Raw genomic sequence first — 16,408 nt, 5'->3', positions numbered from 1 at the left:
CATCCTGACAGTAGTGCGTTACAACAGTCTAGTCTAGAAGTAATAAAGGCATGTACTAATGTTTCTGCGTCACGCAGGGACAGGGCATTTCTTATCTTGGCAATGTTGCGAAGCTGTCCTAGTGATGCCGCCTATGTGTTGATCGAATGATAAATCTGAATCAATTATAACGTCAAGATTTTTTGCTGCTGAACCAGGTGTCCTTTTTTATGTTTTATATTTCAATAAAGTATATATAGAGAAAAAAACCCATCATTCTGTGGTGTTGAATATGGGCTGAATTATTTTAGTTCCTGAATTTCATTGGTCTATCGCTCGATGGCCACGCCCACAAGCCAAAAAAAAAATCGCAGCCAACCCCAATAAACGCTTAATTGAAACTATTTCTTTCCTCACCCGTATTCTGAAAGAGTAAGCAATCGGAGCGCAGAACGCGTGATTCTACCAGCCAATCACGGTGCAGGGAAGGCGGGGATTTCCGGAATACGGGTGGGTAAACAATACTGCTGTGTATATATGAGAAGCTTCCAGCTCTCCTCTCTGAGTCTCCGCCGTCACTCAGAACAAATCACGGTAAGTAAAGAGCTGAGCTTTTTCAGCCAAGCAGCTTTTAAAGCTAATTCTGTTTATTTGCTCGGTTCATGGGGTTTACTGAAGCATTTTGAAGAGCTCAGCAGGTGCTGTAGTTTGGTAAAGATGTCCAGAAGTTGCTGTTTCAATTTAAAAAGCAATGCAGGAGAACCGGCTTCATCCTTACTAACTACTTAAAAAAAAAACCCACCATAACTGCATTTAACCGTTTAAGAACGCTAAAATGCTAAGTAGCCATATGGAAATCTGATATATGGGCTTATATGGACATCTTAAAAGGTCAGGCATATATGTTGTGTACACAAATGTATCAAATATTGAATATATATGCATAATATAAGGATGTATGTTTTATATGTGGTTGAATAGCTTTCAACTGCTACACAGCATAGACCATACATGCAGGTCTAAGCTGGTTGACTAGAATACCAGCAGTCAAAACACAGCATCTGCTAGTTTTGCTGGTGTATGTCGGTTTTTCTAGCAGGGTTATTACTATATCGGCTGTTTTCTTTTAAATATTAACTTCTTAAAATTGATCAGAAAACTATTTTCATTAATTTCATGTGTCAGTGCTTTAACTGCACAGCTTATAATGTGAGATTAATTATACAACTAGTATACAAATGTCCAATTCTTTAGGAGATATGTGGAAGAACCAAAGGAAATTCATAGTACCTTACTGTGATGATGCGTCATGACCCATAAATTTGCCATATATGAGATTGCTGTATAGGTCACGCTAGTCTCTGAGCAGGTACGGCAGATGCAATTGCAGCCCTTGCGTTAGATAGTTTTGCTAGTCATATGGAAGGAGGAATGAAATTAAATGGTGGTGTTAAAGATACTTCTCATGTGGAGGATCATGATTATTTAAGATGAACAGTGTATGAAGGGTTCTTAGTATAGTTCATAGTATGTGGCTGTGCCTAGGAAGAAAAGCCTTAGATAGGGGCATAACAGTTTTTGATTGAGCCATGTGTACTGTGTGCCATACATGAGCTTGGAAGTTACTCCATTTGGTCAAGGAGAAGTGGTCAGTAGAACATCAGTCCATCACCACAGAGCAGCTTTATGCTTGAATCTAACTGCCTGTCTGTGTCCAGAACTTGCGGATTGATGTTTGAAGTTTAATAGGATGTCACATTGACTTCATATTTCATTTGTGCAGATCCACCCAACATGGCATTTCTTCAGCAGTTTGCCAGCCAGGGGTCCTGTGTGTGTGGGCTCGATGACCTGGTAAGTTTCCATGACAGTTTGCCAGCCAAGCCAAAAAAAAAAACTGAAATAAAAATGAAAGAAAGTAAAAAAAGAACCACTTTCAATAACGTAGACATGCCAAACTCCTCCCAATCGCCCTTGTTTTGGGAGGAGGAAGACCTTAACTTTTTGTGTGACGTCTCTACGTACCCTCTTTGTAGTGTAATGTTAAATGTTTCTGAAATACTCAGACCAGCCCGTCTGGCACCAACAATCACGTCACGTTCAAAGTCACTTAAATCACCTTTCTTCTCCATTCTGATCATCGGTTTGCACTTCAGCAAGTTGTCTTGACCACCTCTACATGCCTAAATGTATTGAGTTGCGGCCAAATTGTGTGTGTTAACAAGCAATTGCATATCTAATAAACTACCTAATAAAGTGGCCAGTGAGTGTATGTGTTAATTTCTGTTTTAGAGGTGATTATATTGGTCTTAAAACCACAACAAACACAGTTAGCAAATTTGATATGGCCACATACCGCATGGAAAGATGGCCAGATGAAGTTGCCAGAACCCAATCATGTTTACTGCCATTCAAGAGTTGCCTCTCAGCCACCTTTAACCCCTTAACAAGCCATGCTGGTTGGCGCAGTTTTATTACATACTTCTACGACCTAAGAATAGCTCCGTTTGCATTGAAGTCCCTTTAGTTCCTGAATTATAAGCCTTGGTATGAAATAAACCTGGATTTCAAGAACTGACCCACCTCTCGAAACCGCTGGTACAACTCAAAATAGTACAATTGTCCAAAAACCAGGCTGTAGCAGCAACTTCCCTGTTGTACAGTGCTACCCAGCTCAGGTAGTGGAGACTAACATGTGCTTCCCAGGCTGCATTGAGGGGATTTGAACTATCCTGATGATCGTGCCAGTGATTAGCCCATTTCACCACTTGGGTCCAAAATGTTGGTTACACTGTGAAAAAGATTAGTGTAAATAATGTGACTTTTTTTTTTTTTACTTTACTTAATTTTTACTTTATTGAACATCAGGGAAGTTCTATCTACCTTATATTTGATGTTCTGTGAAAATCATGAAAGTCATGAATCATTTGAACTTAATCTGAATTAACCTGCATTGTTCGTAGTACTGAGGCAGACTGTGGGTTACTTTTGGCTAACATGCAGTTTGCCAGTGCTGACCATTGGCCGGCAGTGCCGTATCTTTGCCAAACGTTGACCACATCTGCATCTGGGAGCCCATACTGGTTTTCTATTGCTGCGGATAGCTAGTTACCTCAGTTGCATTTGTTTTTGAGACGAGAGCGTGTTTTAAACAAACAAAAAACACATCATGTAGAATCTAAAATATGTTCATCTTGTTCACCGACGGAAACTGACCAAAAGAAGTGTTCTTTGACCACAAAGTACTTTGATCTGCTCTCCTACACAGCTCATCGCTAATGCTCTAAAACAGCAGCTAGTTCACTGCTGTCATTTTAAACTGCTTGCTCTGAAAATGGTTTTGCATGATTTATTTCTTACGTTTTCAATTTAGTTTCCTTCAAAGATATGAATTAAGGAGTTATTTAAGCAGTGGTACAAAGTTGGGGTGGGTGAAAAAAAGGCAAAAATATTTTCATATCATGACACTCAGACATTTTATAAAACTGTACCCAGACAGGAACCAGTTCTAAGCCAATTCTGGTGTAACTATTGTGAAACATAAATAGGAAAAGCTTCAATCACCCTTAAATATTTAGTGATGCAAGATTTGTTGGTGCCATTTGTTTCTACTGTGTCTTGGTGACAGCTGCAACTTGCTTGAGTGATTTGCAGTGAGTCTGTGCTCAGTCACCAAGGTGTGGTGGGTTTTTTTTTTTTTTTTTTCCTCTAAGGACTGGTTGTGTTTGACATGTACACATTCTTTAAAACTGACTGCTCCAACACATTCATGTACTCCTGTTGGAGGGTGTTTGCAGCCTGTTGAGGTTTAACAGGGTGTGTTTGGTGTGTGCAGGCTGTCCAGGGCACAGTGAAGCCTGCTCCTCAGTTCAGCGCCAGTGGAGATGCCGAAGTGCTGGACAAAGCCATCAAGGTTAAAGGTCAGTACTACTTTGTCCATCTATCTGTCAATCCATATAATTTGAAAACCCCAAGGGCCAACAGAATTGGTTCAGACCTACCTCCATTACTTTCCATTCAAAGTTAACTTTTTTTATTTATTTTTTTCTTCCACCTGTAAAGTTATCATTTTGGACAGTTTTTAAAGTATTTAAACTGTAATTGTCAGTCATTTCACCAGAGGCACCAAAACTTTTGCATGGATTGTGTGTAAAAATTTGGGCTGGGACTATGTCTAAATTTATCAACATAATAAAATAAGTAAATGCATTGGATTTGATTTCATGCTTTGTCTCTGGCATTGTGTTAATCTCAGGCGTGGATGAGGTCACCATCATTGAAGTACTGGCAAAGAGAAGCAATCAGCAGCGGCAGCAGATCAAAGCCGCCTATCAGCAGGCTGCCGGAAAGGTGAAGTCTCCAAAGCATTTGGGAGAATAAAACAAAGTTAGGCTGACTTTACATGATAAAACTTCCACACATTCTAAGGTTCCTTAAAATTTACATGCAATTATTTCATAATTCCATTCATTATCAGCTAAATAGTGGAAAACCTCCTGGCACTCACTTTACTTGTTAGAGACTTGACCCCGGTTACGACTGTCTCAATTTTGCGAAACAAGCTTCATCAAATAACATTAGCTTCATCAAACAAGATCAGGGGTCGGCAACCCAATTGTTAAGAAGAGCCACTTTGTCATTTCAACAAAAATCAAACCTTGAAACTCACCATTTTTATGTCCATTTTACCACCTTTGCTGTAAATATGTCTCAGTATGTGAATCCTACTATTATAGGATTAAAAAGTATAAACGAAAACACAGACTTACTTTGCTCGGCTTTAAGCTTTAGCTCAGCTATATCTGCTTCTCTCGCATCTCCAGCAGGAAACTTTTCCGCAAAAGTAGAACAGTTTCTAATGTTTCTAGTTTCTTCTAATTCACCAGCTTCCTGTTTTGATTTTCCTGTTCCACCTTAAAGGGTGCCTGAGGTGCCAGAATGTAAGCGATGCACTATTTAAGATGCAAGGGTTTTTCATGATTTGCAACACGCAAAACGTTCAGCGGAGGTTCCACCATGTAAAGCCAGCTTTAAATCTGAGATGTCATGCCATTTATTTGTTTATTTTTCTTTTTAAACATTTTTAGTAAACTGAAATCTAGGGAGACTACAGCCCTCTCAGCACCTCCCCTCCCAAGGCCCTGATGACCTTTGTGTTTGATCACAGTACATGATCATTTAAAAGTGATTGGACACATACATGGTGACACACTAAATACATACAGTTGTGTGCAAAAGTTTGTCAAGTGACATGCACTATATTACCAAAGGTATTCACTCCCCCATCCAAATCATTGAATTCAGGTGGTCCAGTCACTTCCATGGCCACAGGTGTATAAAGCCAAGCCCCTAGGCCTGCAGACTGCTTCTACAGACATTAGTGAAAGAATGAGTCGCTCTCAGGAGCTCAGTGAATTCCAGCGTGGTACCGTGATCGGACGCCACCTGTGCGACAAGTCCAGTCGTGAAATTTCCTCGCTACTAAATATTAGTCAACTGTCAGTGGTATTATAATAAAGTGGAAGCGATTGGGAACGACAGCAACTCCGCCACGAAGTGGTAGGCCACGTAAAATGACAGCGCGGGGTCAGTGGATGCTGAGGCGCATAGTGCGCAGAGACCTCCAAACTTCATGTGGCCTTGATCAGCTCAAGAACAGCGTAGATAGCTTCATGAAATGGGTTTCCATGGCCGAGTGGCTGCATCCAAATCTTACGTTTTCATTCCCCTAACTTTGTGGGAACAGTTTGGGGGCGGCCCCTTCCTGTTCCAACATGACTGCGCACCAGTGCACAAAGCAAGGTCCATAAAGACATGGATGAGCACGTTTGGTGTGGAAGAACTTGACAGGCCTGCACGGAGTCCTGACCTCAGCCCAATAGAACACCTTTGGGATGAATTAGAGTGGAGACTGCGAGCCAGGCCTTCTCATCCAGCATCAGTGTCTGACCTCACAAATATGCTTCTTGAAGAAAGGTCAAAAATTCCCATGAATATACTCCTAAACCTTGTGGAAAGCCTTCCCAGAAGAGTTTAAGATGTTATAGCTGCAAAGGGTGGGCTGACCTCATATTAAACCCTATGGATTAAGAATGGGATGTCACTCAAATTCATATGTGGGGTTGGGGGGTTAAAAGTTTTGATACCTTTTTATGTTTTATTTTTTGCCAATACGTTAAACTTGGCCAAATAAAAGTCAGAAAAGTCTTAATTGGACATTAAAATCAACAAAACGTTGACTAGGCATGTTCAAATGTTTGCTTATGACTGTATGTGTTCAGTCTGGTATCTTCCATACACAAGCTACGAGACTGTTAAATGTTTGTCTCTAATGTGTTGTCTTCTATGTGCAGCCTCTGGATGCAGCTCTGAAATCTGCTCTAAGTGCTGAGCTGGAGGATGTGGTTCTGGCCTTGCTGAGGACTCCTGCCCAGTACGACGCCCAGCAGCTCAAAGTGGCCATGAAGGTGATTCACCACATTTGTTTCTTTAGATCAGGGGTGTCCAGAGCCCAGGGCTGAAGATGGTCACTGTGGTTGCAATCCTAGTACTGGAACAGTCCAGCAACATGATTTCTTTGCATGTACACCAGATTCACCTTCAACCTAATGCATATTCTAATGCATGCACTCTCACTTTGGCTGAGTAAAAAGGGCTCATAAGAAATTCTCCTTTTATCAAATTATCTCAATCTCACACTGAAAAAAAGACTTCCATCCTTTAACTGAAGTCAGTTTATACTGATAAAAAAAATCGTTCATCAAGAAATGTGCCATAATTACTGGAACCGCTAGAAATTCTTAAACAAAATGTAACAAGCATTTTTTCCATTAATATTTAGCTTTACGTTGATCAGAGTGTCCAGGAGTTCTCAAGCAGTAATGCATGACATGTCCAAGTGACTTTCTTTTTGGTTCTTTTTGTTTGTGTGGCTAGAATGGCAGCGTAGAGCTGGGCGATATGGCCAAAAATCACAATAAAAAATGTAATATCGTTCCATATCAATACATATCGCAATAAATGTCAAATAATTTCCTACGCATTTGAAGGCTGATTTTTGCTCCTGAGTGGTCAGTTGCTATTTTAAACTATCCTTTATGGTCAGAGTATGACAAACACTCTCCAAACAGTGGAGTATTTCACAAGTCTGTCATGGGAGAGTGGGAGAAAGTGTCTAGTGAGCTGTTATCAGCTGGAAAAGCATGGCCACAGTTGTATTAATTATAATTTAAGAAAGAAAAGATGTTTTTTAGCTGTCTGGTGACGAGAGCTCTGCTATGCTAGTAAAAGGTTGGAGCTCCTTTTGCCTTCAGAACTGCCTTAATTCTTCGTGTCATACTTTCAACAAGGTGTTGGAAATGTTCCTCAGAGATTTTGGTTGGTTATTTGAGTTCCTGTTGCCTTTCCATCATCTGGAACCAGTCTGCCCATTCTCCTCTGACTTCTCCCATCAACAAGGCATTTTCGTCCACACAACTGACCACTCACTGGATATTACCTCTTTTTCAGACCGTTCTCTGTAAACCCTAGAGATGGTTGCGTGTGAAAATCCCAGTAGATCAGCAGTTTCTGAAATACTCAGACCAGCCCGTCTGGCACCAACAACCATGCCACGTTCAAAGTCACTTAAATCACGTTTCTTCCCCATTCTGAGGCTCGGTCTGCACTTCAGCAAGTTGTCTTGACCACTTGATTGTGTGATTGGCTGATTTAGCTATTTACATTTAAAAAAAACATTTAACTTTAAGATTTTTGTTCTTTTTTTTTTTCCATTTTTTAAAAGTGTATCACTGTCTCTTGCTCTATAGGGATTGGGCACAGATGAGGACACCCTGGTTGAGATTCTGGCCTCCAGAACCAACAGTCAGATCAGAGAACTTAAAAAGGCCTACAAGGATGGTAAGTTTGTTTGTATGTTGAACTTCAAACAGAGAATCTGTGCCCCTTTTAAAAAAGAAAAAAGAAAAAAAAAGAATAATGATAGATAGATTTAGATTTGCACTCACATTTGTGCAAAAATGTTATTCTCTTTTCATTAACAACGCTAAAAATGAAACTTGGATATAACTTAAAGTAGTCAGTGTACAGCTTGTATAGCAGTATAGATTTACTGTCCTCTGAAAATAACACACAGCCATTAATGTCTAAACAGTGTACCTTCTTATATCTACACTCATATGATGCTGAGTATGATATACCACCCAAATATTACTGCTGTATCAAATACCCAAAGCGAATATCTCAACTTTGCTGGCTCATTGTGAAGACATCACCTAAATGTATCATTTACGGGAGGTAACGCCATTTTTGCACAACTGCTCAATAGTAGAGCGTTTGCAAGAAGTGATTGAGTCACATTAGAAAATCCAATCTCACTCATTTCAGCCAGAAAGTAAGAGCCAAGATTGTAAACAAATGTGCAATGCTCAGTTCATTTAATATTGATATGTAGTCATACAGTATAAATATGTTTTTTTTAATTTACTGTTATTATTATTTGCCACACTTGTGCAGCATGTAACATGTTTTGGAAATGGCAATAAATAAATAAGTATCCTAAAAAGGTACAATGACCGTGATGAGTGTGGAAGATATCATGAAATCTGCATATTGATATACCCATACTGCATCATTGCTCACACTTTGTTCTTTTTTTTCTGTAGAGTTCAAAAAGGAGCTGGAGGATGACATAAAGTCTGACACAAATGGAGATTTTAGGAATGCGCTTCTGGCTCTCTGCAAGGTACTGATGTTGATGTTGATCAACAAAGGCTGGTAAAGTTGTGTAATACAAAAACAAAAAACACCAGGTCAGTAACATGATTATGTATGAAAATAGCATCAGAGAGGCAGAGTCTTTCAGAAGTAAAGATGAAGAGAGGTTTACCACTCTGTGAAGGACTGCATGAGCAAATAGTGCAACAATTCAATAATAATGTTTCTAAACATTAAATAGCAAATAACTTTTGCTTTATCATCTACAGTTCATAATAACATTAAAAGATTCAGAGAATCTGGAGAAATCTCTGTATACAAGGGACAAGGCTGGAAACCAGTATTTGCTGTCTGTGGTGGCCCTCAGACGGCATTGCATTAAAAACAGACATGATTCTGTGGTGGAAATCATATGGGCTGAGAAACCTTTCTGAAAACCATGATCTGTGAAAACAGTTAATCACTGCATCTATAAATGCAAGTTAAAACTCTAAACCACAAAGAAGAGGCCATATGTAAAAAGAATCCAGAAACTCTGCCACCTTCTCTGGGCCCAAGCTCATTTAAAATGGACTGAGAGGAAGTGCAAAAGTGACCGACTGGCACATCTGTGAAGGCACCATTAATGCTGAACAATATATACATGTTTTGTCACTATATGCTGCCCTCCAGTCAACATCTTTTTCAGGGAAGGCCTATTCAGCAAGACAATGTCAAACTACGTTCTGCTTGTATTACAGCAGCATGGCTCCATATTAAGAGTTTGGGTGCTAAACTGACCTGCTTACAGTCCAGACCTGTCACCACTGAAAACATTTGCCGCATTATAAAATGAAAAATACGACAAGGGAAACCCCGAACTGTTGGGTAGCTGAAATCCTATATTGAACAAGCAAGGGAAAACATTTCACTTTCAAAACTACAGCAGTCGGTCTCCTCACTTCCCAAATGAGTAGTGTTTTTAAAAGAAGAGGTGATGAAACACGGTGGTAACATGCCCCAACTTTTTTGGAACGTGTTGTTGGGATCAAATTAAAAATTTCTCAGTTTCAGCATTTGATATGTTGTCTTTGTGTGTTGTGTGGTGTTTTTTTTTTTTTTTGGCAATGGGGTTGTATATGCAGTCTAAGACACTTATCCTGTTGGGTTGCTGCTCATTAGGCAGAAGGCAGGAAACACTCTGGCCAGGTTGCCAGTCCATTAAGGGGAAGACACACACTTACAGATTTACACACGCACACATCTAGGGGCAATTTCCTATCTCCAACTGGCCTGACCACAAGTCTGTGGACCAAGGGAGGAAACTGGAGTACATGCAGAAAATCAACACGGACACAGGGAGAACATATAAACCCCACACAGAAAGGACCCTGGTGGCCATCAACAAAACCTTGAAAAAGGGAGTGAAAAAGTTGTTTGCACACGTCTACAGATATCCGCTTCATTTGAGCCACAGATAACTTGTTTTTCTTCATACTGGGGAAAAAAAGTACCACAGAGTAAACAGCATGGCTTAGCAATTCATATGGGATTAAAAGCTGATGTGTTGTGTTTCCAACATGTAAAAGCCAAGAGTCTTTACTTCTGTAGTAGCGGGCAGTCTGCAAAAACTGACATGGTGGATTGAGACAGGACTGATATTACTAACTGTGACATTACCCACCTCCTCGGGTACAATAGATCCCGTCCCAATAGTGCTTAATGGGACTCTATGAGCAGCACGGCCCTGTTTGCACTCAAGGGTTTGATTGAATGAATGAGTCTGTTTGTCTTGCAGGCTGCCAGGAGTGAAGAAAGAGAGGCAAATGAGGAACAGGCAGACAAGGATGCCAAGGTAAGAACAAATCTTCATATCTTCTCCACGAGAACAACGTTTCAAAGAAAGTTAGTAAATCATTTTACACTGCTTAAAGCAGTTTTGCACCATTTCTGTTGGCCCAGAGCTAACAGTATATACTGTAAGACACTTCTCATGTTTCCTTACTGTTTGTAGGCACTGTATGAGGCAGGAGAAAAGAGGAAAGGCACAGACTGCACTGTGTTCATTGACATCCTGACCAGCAGGAGTGCTGCTCAGCTCAGGAAAGGTAGTGTTGGGGGGGATAAAATGGTCCACCTGATTGTGGGAGGCTTAAAAAAAAAGGACATTGCAAATTCTCAGGCACAGGTTAGAATGTGTGGTAACTGTCCAATGGAAAACTCACTTTTTGACTGAATAATTAATCCCAAGAGATTTAATTGACCAAAATTTCATTTATTCTATCCATTTTTCCAGCTAATCACCTCATTGGAATTATATGGTTTTATCAAAAATGTTATTTATATTCTTATTGTATGACAACGTCTTAACTTGATGTGAGGTGTTATTTGGACTCTATCTAGAAAACAGGTTCTATCTCCAAAATCAAACTTTGACTTAGTTCTATAAGTTACTACCTGCGAGCCAATCAGCACTTTGAATACACACAAGAGGACCAATCAGGTTCTTCTTCGTGGTCATGTCGCCAATCCGCTCAGTAACTGCTGGAAAAGTTTAGAAAACTTTATGAAACGTGAAAATATGTTGCTGAAACTCTGAGACTTTTTAAAAAGAACATTAAGAAGACAGGCATTGTCTTAAATTTCACAAAATTTTAAGCCTTAAAGGTAATTAAATTGTGACCATTTGAATTGATGGGGTCATATACATAAACATTAATTTCGTTCATTCATTCTTTTTTTTTCATTCTTTCTCCCAGTGTAAAACATTTCAGCTCATAGTCACATTTCTGATATAAAACAAAACCTTACACTGCCTTTAGACCTGCTACACTGACCTGCTGGTACACTTCATTATATTAGCTGGTTTCTGTCTAACATAAAGGCCACTTAAACTAATAGTTTCTACCTAAAACTGACCTCTGCACTGGACAAAATATTTAGCACTGACCTTTGTACTTAAATAGCAATGCTTTTTTTTTTTTTTTTTTTTTTTTTTTTTTTAATAAGCAAAAGATTTTGTCCTAGAACAAGAAATAAATGTCATAAAAATAAGTAAGTAATAAGTGTCCTAAAAATATCATAAGGTATTAAATTGAACTTTCTGATAATGTAGATTTTTAGCACATATGTGTTTCTTGAAAATGATTGCTTCTTTTCATGGTTTGCCATACAAAACCCTAACATTCCAAACAGAAAGTGAATTCTTAGGATTAGAAGCTTCTATTTGCATTTGACCTGTTCAGAAAAAAAAACTAATTTGCAAATTTGATAGGATTTTGATATTGTGCATATTTGCAGTACATTTAGGGTGTCTTTCATTTTCATGTGTAAAAGAGCTACTTGGAATGTAAAATCACTGAAGCTTAGTATTTTAAAACTGACAAATAAGAACCTTCTAATTCCAAGGAGATGAAAAATCTAAAACTACAGTTACTTTTTGCCTGTAAAGGCAAGTAAAATGACAATATAAAGCAATTACAATATAGTGATCAGTTTTACCTTTACTTGAATCTTCACCATGGCTCATATTTATCAAGAACTGTTGTAGAGTTTAAAATAAATTTCCAGTCTCCCCTTTAACCTATGGAAGCCACTGGCTTAGCTTAATCATCAGTCTTCAAGATACACAGAACCATGAACACTCTAAGTCTAAATAACCTGATTAAAGGGTTCTTTTATATCATGATTGAGTTTTTCAGATTGATTGAGAATGTACAGTAGATGGTTCTCCATTTTCAAAATGGTTCTATATAGCATAAAAAAAATTCTTCTACTGTAACAAGCTTTACATTATAACAATAGAACAATCCTTTTTTTGGTGCTATATAGAACCATTTTCAAAAAGGTATAGAATATTAGCATAATCTTGGATATCAGGCAGCAAATTGACTATTTTTAACTTTGTGTGGGAGCTTTTAGTAACATTGAACTCTTCAGATGTCTGGTTCCTATCACAATCACTGTGAACAATTCTGGATTCTTAAGTTTTTCTAGAACTGCATCTTGCCAGTTGAACTATACAGATCTCGATATATACAGATATACTGTTTTCACTGGGTGTACCGTCTCATTTCATTTGCTCTGTAGTGTTTCAGCTGTATTCCAAGTACAGCAAAGTGGATGTGGCCAAAGCGGTCGACCTGGAGCTGAAGGGAGACATTGAGAATCTTTTGGTTGCTGTTGGTAAGTTAGACCACATGTCCCTGTTCATGTTTATTGAAGAATCTGCACATAATGTAAGCTTTGATGCCAGTTTGTCTTGCATTCAAAGCCTTTTTTAGCACCTTTATTTTTAGAGTTTGCAATACAACCTGGTCATGATGGATGTGGTAAAAGGTTCCTAACCAGCTTCAGGCTAATGCCATTGAGGCCCAGATGACGAAGGCTAGCCCCAAGTCGCAGTATATCTGTTTAGCTAAGCAGGTTTTTTTTTTTTTTTGGGCTGTCGCAAACCCTGTAAACTGTTAAGTGGTCATCACTAAAAGCGAGCAAGAATGTAAAAAGATTAACAGGGTGGAGCTGCTCTCTTGCAACACTGCATGTGTGATGCATCAAAGCACAAAATACAGGGAGAAGATTATTACAATTAAGTGCTTATTCTGATGTACTAAGGCTGTAATCTTGTACTTGACTGTTCGCTGTTGACATTGGACTTGCAAATTGCACAATACCCACATATTATATATTAAAATGTTCATAACAATCTTGTCTGTCTCTGTAATGAGGCCCTTTTGACCTCAAACAAAAAAATGGATAATTCAGCCCTAAATCTGGAAAATGTAAGTCCAGTTTTAGTGTACTCATTGGGTGGAAGGCATGAAACACCCTTGACAAGTCGCCAGTCCATTTCAGGGCAAACACAGACATAAATATGCACACTTGGGGGCAGTTTAGTGTCTTGGACTGTGAAAGGAAACCCATCCAGACACTACACAGAAAGGACTCTGGTAGCCTGGCCAGGGAGTCGAACCCAGGCCCTTCTTGCTGTGAGCCGACAGCACTACTCACTGCAGCTTGCTGCTATTGGTGGACATTATATTTGTGAACGGCTGCTACTTCTTTTTGTAGCTATGCAGGATATTAACAGCTAACTGTGATACAGTGTCAGAAACCAAATAAATAACCTTTAAATAGTTTGCTTAACAGGTTGCACTGTTTGAAGGCACAGAGTTTGTAATGGTATTACTAGTTAGCTACAGTTAGACATTACTAGTTAGACAGTCTTTTTCTTGTAGGTTCAATGTTTGATGCCATTGATGAAATGCAATGCTCTAAGCTCGTTTTGTTGATCCAAAAAGGATTCTAGACCATAACATTTGCTTAAATGTGCTTCATTAGAATCGGCCTGGATTTCTGAAAGAGAGGAGCTCATAACATTTTTTGTCCTTACATCATTGCTCACATACTCTTCTGTCTTTGTCTGCTAGTGAAGTGTGCTGGAAGCAAACCTGCCTACTTTGCTGAAAAACTCAACCTGGCAATGAAGGTAATAAGTTTTTGTGTTATTTACTTTTATTTATTTTATTTATTTATTTATTTATTTTAAAGATATATTTATTTATTTTAGTTTTTCGGTGACTGTTCTCTCAGCATCGTTTCTAAAAGTCTACACAGCCTTTCAACAATTTGAGTTAGGAATTGTTCTTTATATTCGCATCTAACGTTAACATATTGCGTATTGGTAGTCAGATCATACGTTCATGTTTACACCTCAATCAGATTAGTCTATTCCAATGGTTTAACATGACGTATTCTATTGCGGTTGAGCTATTAGTCAGATTAGTAACAGATGTTCAGCTGTATATAAATGTTGCTAATGTGGTTCTTTCAGGTTATGTTAAATGCAAAAATGGACATACAAGGTTTTGTTTTCCCACAGCAGTGAAATAATGCTATAGCTAAGCTAATGTGGCTTTGTTTTGTCTGTGTTCAGGGCTCTGGTTACAAAGGAAAGATCCTGACCCGTATCTTGGTGAGTCGCTCTGAGGTGGATTTGGTGCAGATCAAACAGGAATACAAGAAGAAGTACGGCAAGACTCTCTACAAGGACATTCTGGTAGGTTTCAACTAAGTAAAGCTAAGTAACTAGCTAAGTAAGTCAATTTGTAGCAGATAATGACTTGGGGGCTCTGTAGTTTTAATGTAATATAGGTTAAAAAAAATGTACTAAACTTTTTTTTTTTTTTCCACAATTGAAAAAACAAATAAATGATTTTTTTTTTTTCAATAAAATATGTAAGGACAGGTTGTGTAGTAATGTCAAACTTGGAATTGACTTAAATGTGTAATGTGTTGTCTGTCGTTTCAGGATGACACCAAAGGAGACTACGAGAAGATCCTGCTGACCTTGGTCGGAAGCGATGAGTAAAGATCTGCATTCTCGCTTTCTGTCCTCAACGAAGATGGAAGAGAGTCAATCTCTGCATAATTGCTCCTACAAACTTGAGATGAACAAGGAAAGCCTTTTGAAATGAATAAATCTTTTTTTTCAGTGCCATTTCCATGTCCTGTGGTTTGTTGGAGTGAATAGTCTAGAGTCCCTCTGAAAGAAGACAGTGGGGAAAGGTGAACACCCCCACCCCCACCCCCTTTGTTAAAGAACCGTTGAAGAACCACATTTTAAGTGTAGCTTAATGAAGTTTACATTACATAATTGAAAGTAGGATTGCACTGATAACCTCGCAATATCAGCTCAGGATACTGGTGCTACAAAGTATTTTCTGAAGTGCACATGCGCTGAAATGTGCATGTGCACCAGTAGATGAAACTTGGAGCACACGGTCATATGAAGAAGTTGGACATCTATATCGACAACTAAATTCTCTGCAAAATACTTGAAGATGAAGTGGACCTTCCACTTCCAATAGGAAAATGATCCCAAACATACAAGTAAATCCAAGGAATGGCTCAAAAGGAAGAAATAGTGTGATATGGAAATGCTGTGTGGGGCTGTTCATGAAAGAAACCCCATCAAACGTTGCATAAGCCAAAGAATTCTGCATGATGTGGGCAAAAAATTCTCCCAGTTGATGTCACAAAGTGGTAGGCAGTTATAGAAAACACCTACATAAAGTTGTTACTGCCAAAGGGGGCAATACCAGTTATGAAGCCAGGGGTGTACTTACTTTTTCAACAGACAAAACTTGCATCTTTTTTTTTTTCTTAAATAAATGACTGCCTAGTCAAATTCCTGTTGTTTTGGGTTCTGTTACATGATATTTTCAGTCCCAGATCCCTAACCTCCAGTGTAAGGTCCTCATGAGTGTAAGGTTGCTGGTTTGATCCCCTGAGCTGACAGTACATGAATGAAGTGCCCCTGATTGTAGCACCTAACCCCCAACTGCTGCCTGGGCGATATGGTCAGGGCTTCCCACCGCTCTGGGCAGGTGTGGCCTGACCATTCACTAGTGTGGGTGTTTCACTGCACAGATGGATTAAAATGCAGAGGTGAAATTTCTCTGTTGTGGGACAAAAAAGGCTCACTTAACACACTGTTCAACTCAAACCAAAAACTGATATGTCTAAATTTCATGGGGTATACATGATCTTCACATGGCTGTGTATTGTGTATAGGGCTGTGTCCTTTCAGTCAAAAGAGCATTTGCAAGGTCAGGCACTGATGTTAGATGAGAAGGTCTGGCTCACCCTGGACGTTTCATTTCATCCCATCTGATGTATGTTATTCTATGAGAGTGCCATTTTACTACTAGTGTTTGTCTATGGAAATTACATG

General features: G+C 39.0%; 1 protein-coding gene across 1 annotated transcript; it reads left to right on the top strand.

Moving 5' to 3' along the window:
• The first annotated feature begins 519 nt into the window (after positions 1-519).
• On the top strand, positions 520-15,172 carry LOC108434481 (annexin A1-like). The gene is made up of 13 exons (XM_017709640.2): positions 520-573; positions 1,763-1,833; positions 3,815-3,899; positions 4,235-4,329; positions 6,333-6,446; positions 7,788-7,878; positions 8,643-8,722; positions 10,472-10,528; positions 10,688-10,781; positions 12,763-12,858; positions 14,103-14,161; positions 14,609-14,731; positions 14,984-15,172. The coding sequence occupies exons 2-13, from the start codon at positions 1,774-1,776 to the stop codon at positions 15,041-15,043; spliced, it is 1,014 nt and encodes a 337-aa protein (XP_017565129.1). The 5' UTR covers positions 520-573; positions 1,763-1,773; the 3' UTR covers positions 15,044-15,172.
• Positions 15,173-16,408: the final 1,236 nt, after the last annotated feature.

This window comes from Pygocentrus nattereri, chromosome 20, assembly GCF_015220715.1.
Source record: "Pygocentrus nattereri isolate fPygNat1 chromosome 20, fPygNat1.pri, whole genome shotgun sequence".
Lineage (NCBI taxonomy): Eukaryota > Metazoa > Chordata > Actinopteri > Characiformes > Serrasalmidae > Pygocentrus > Pygocentrus nattereri.
The sequence above is the reverse complement of the archived record's forward strand: the minus strand, read 5'-3'. Positions and strand labels throughout refer to the sequence as shown.

Coding starts and splice junctions, on each gene's coding strand:
- LOC108434481 (XM_017709640.2), top strand. CDS start 1,774: ATGGCATTTCTTCAGCAGTTTGCCAGCCAGGGGTCCTGTGTGTGTGGG. Junction 10,782..12,762: donor TGCTGCTCAGCTCAGGAAAG/GTAGTGTTGGGG, acceptor TTTGCTCTGTAG/TGTTTCAGCTGTATTCCAAG. Junction 12,859..14,102: donor GAATCTTTTGGTTGCTGTTG/GTAAGTTAGACC, acceptor TTTGTCTGCTAG/TGAAGTGTGCTGGAAGCAAA.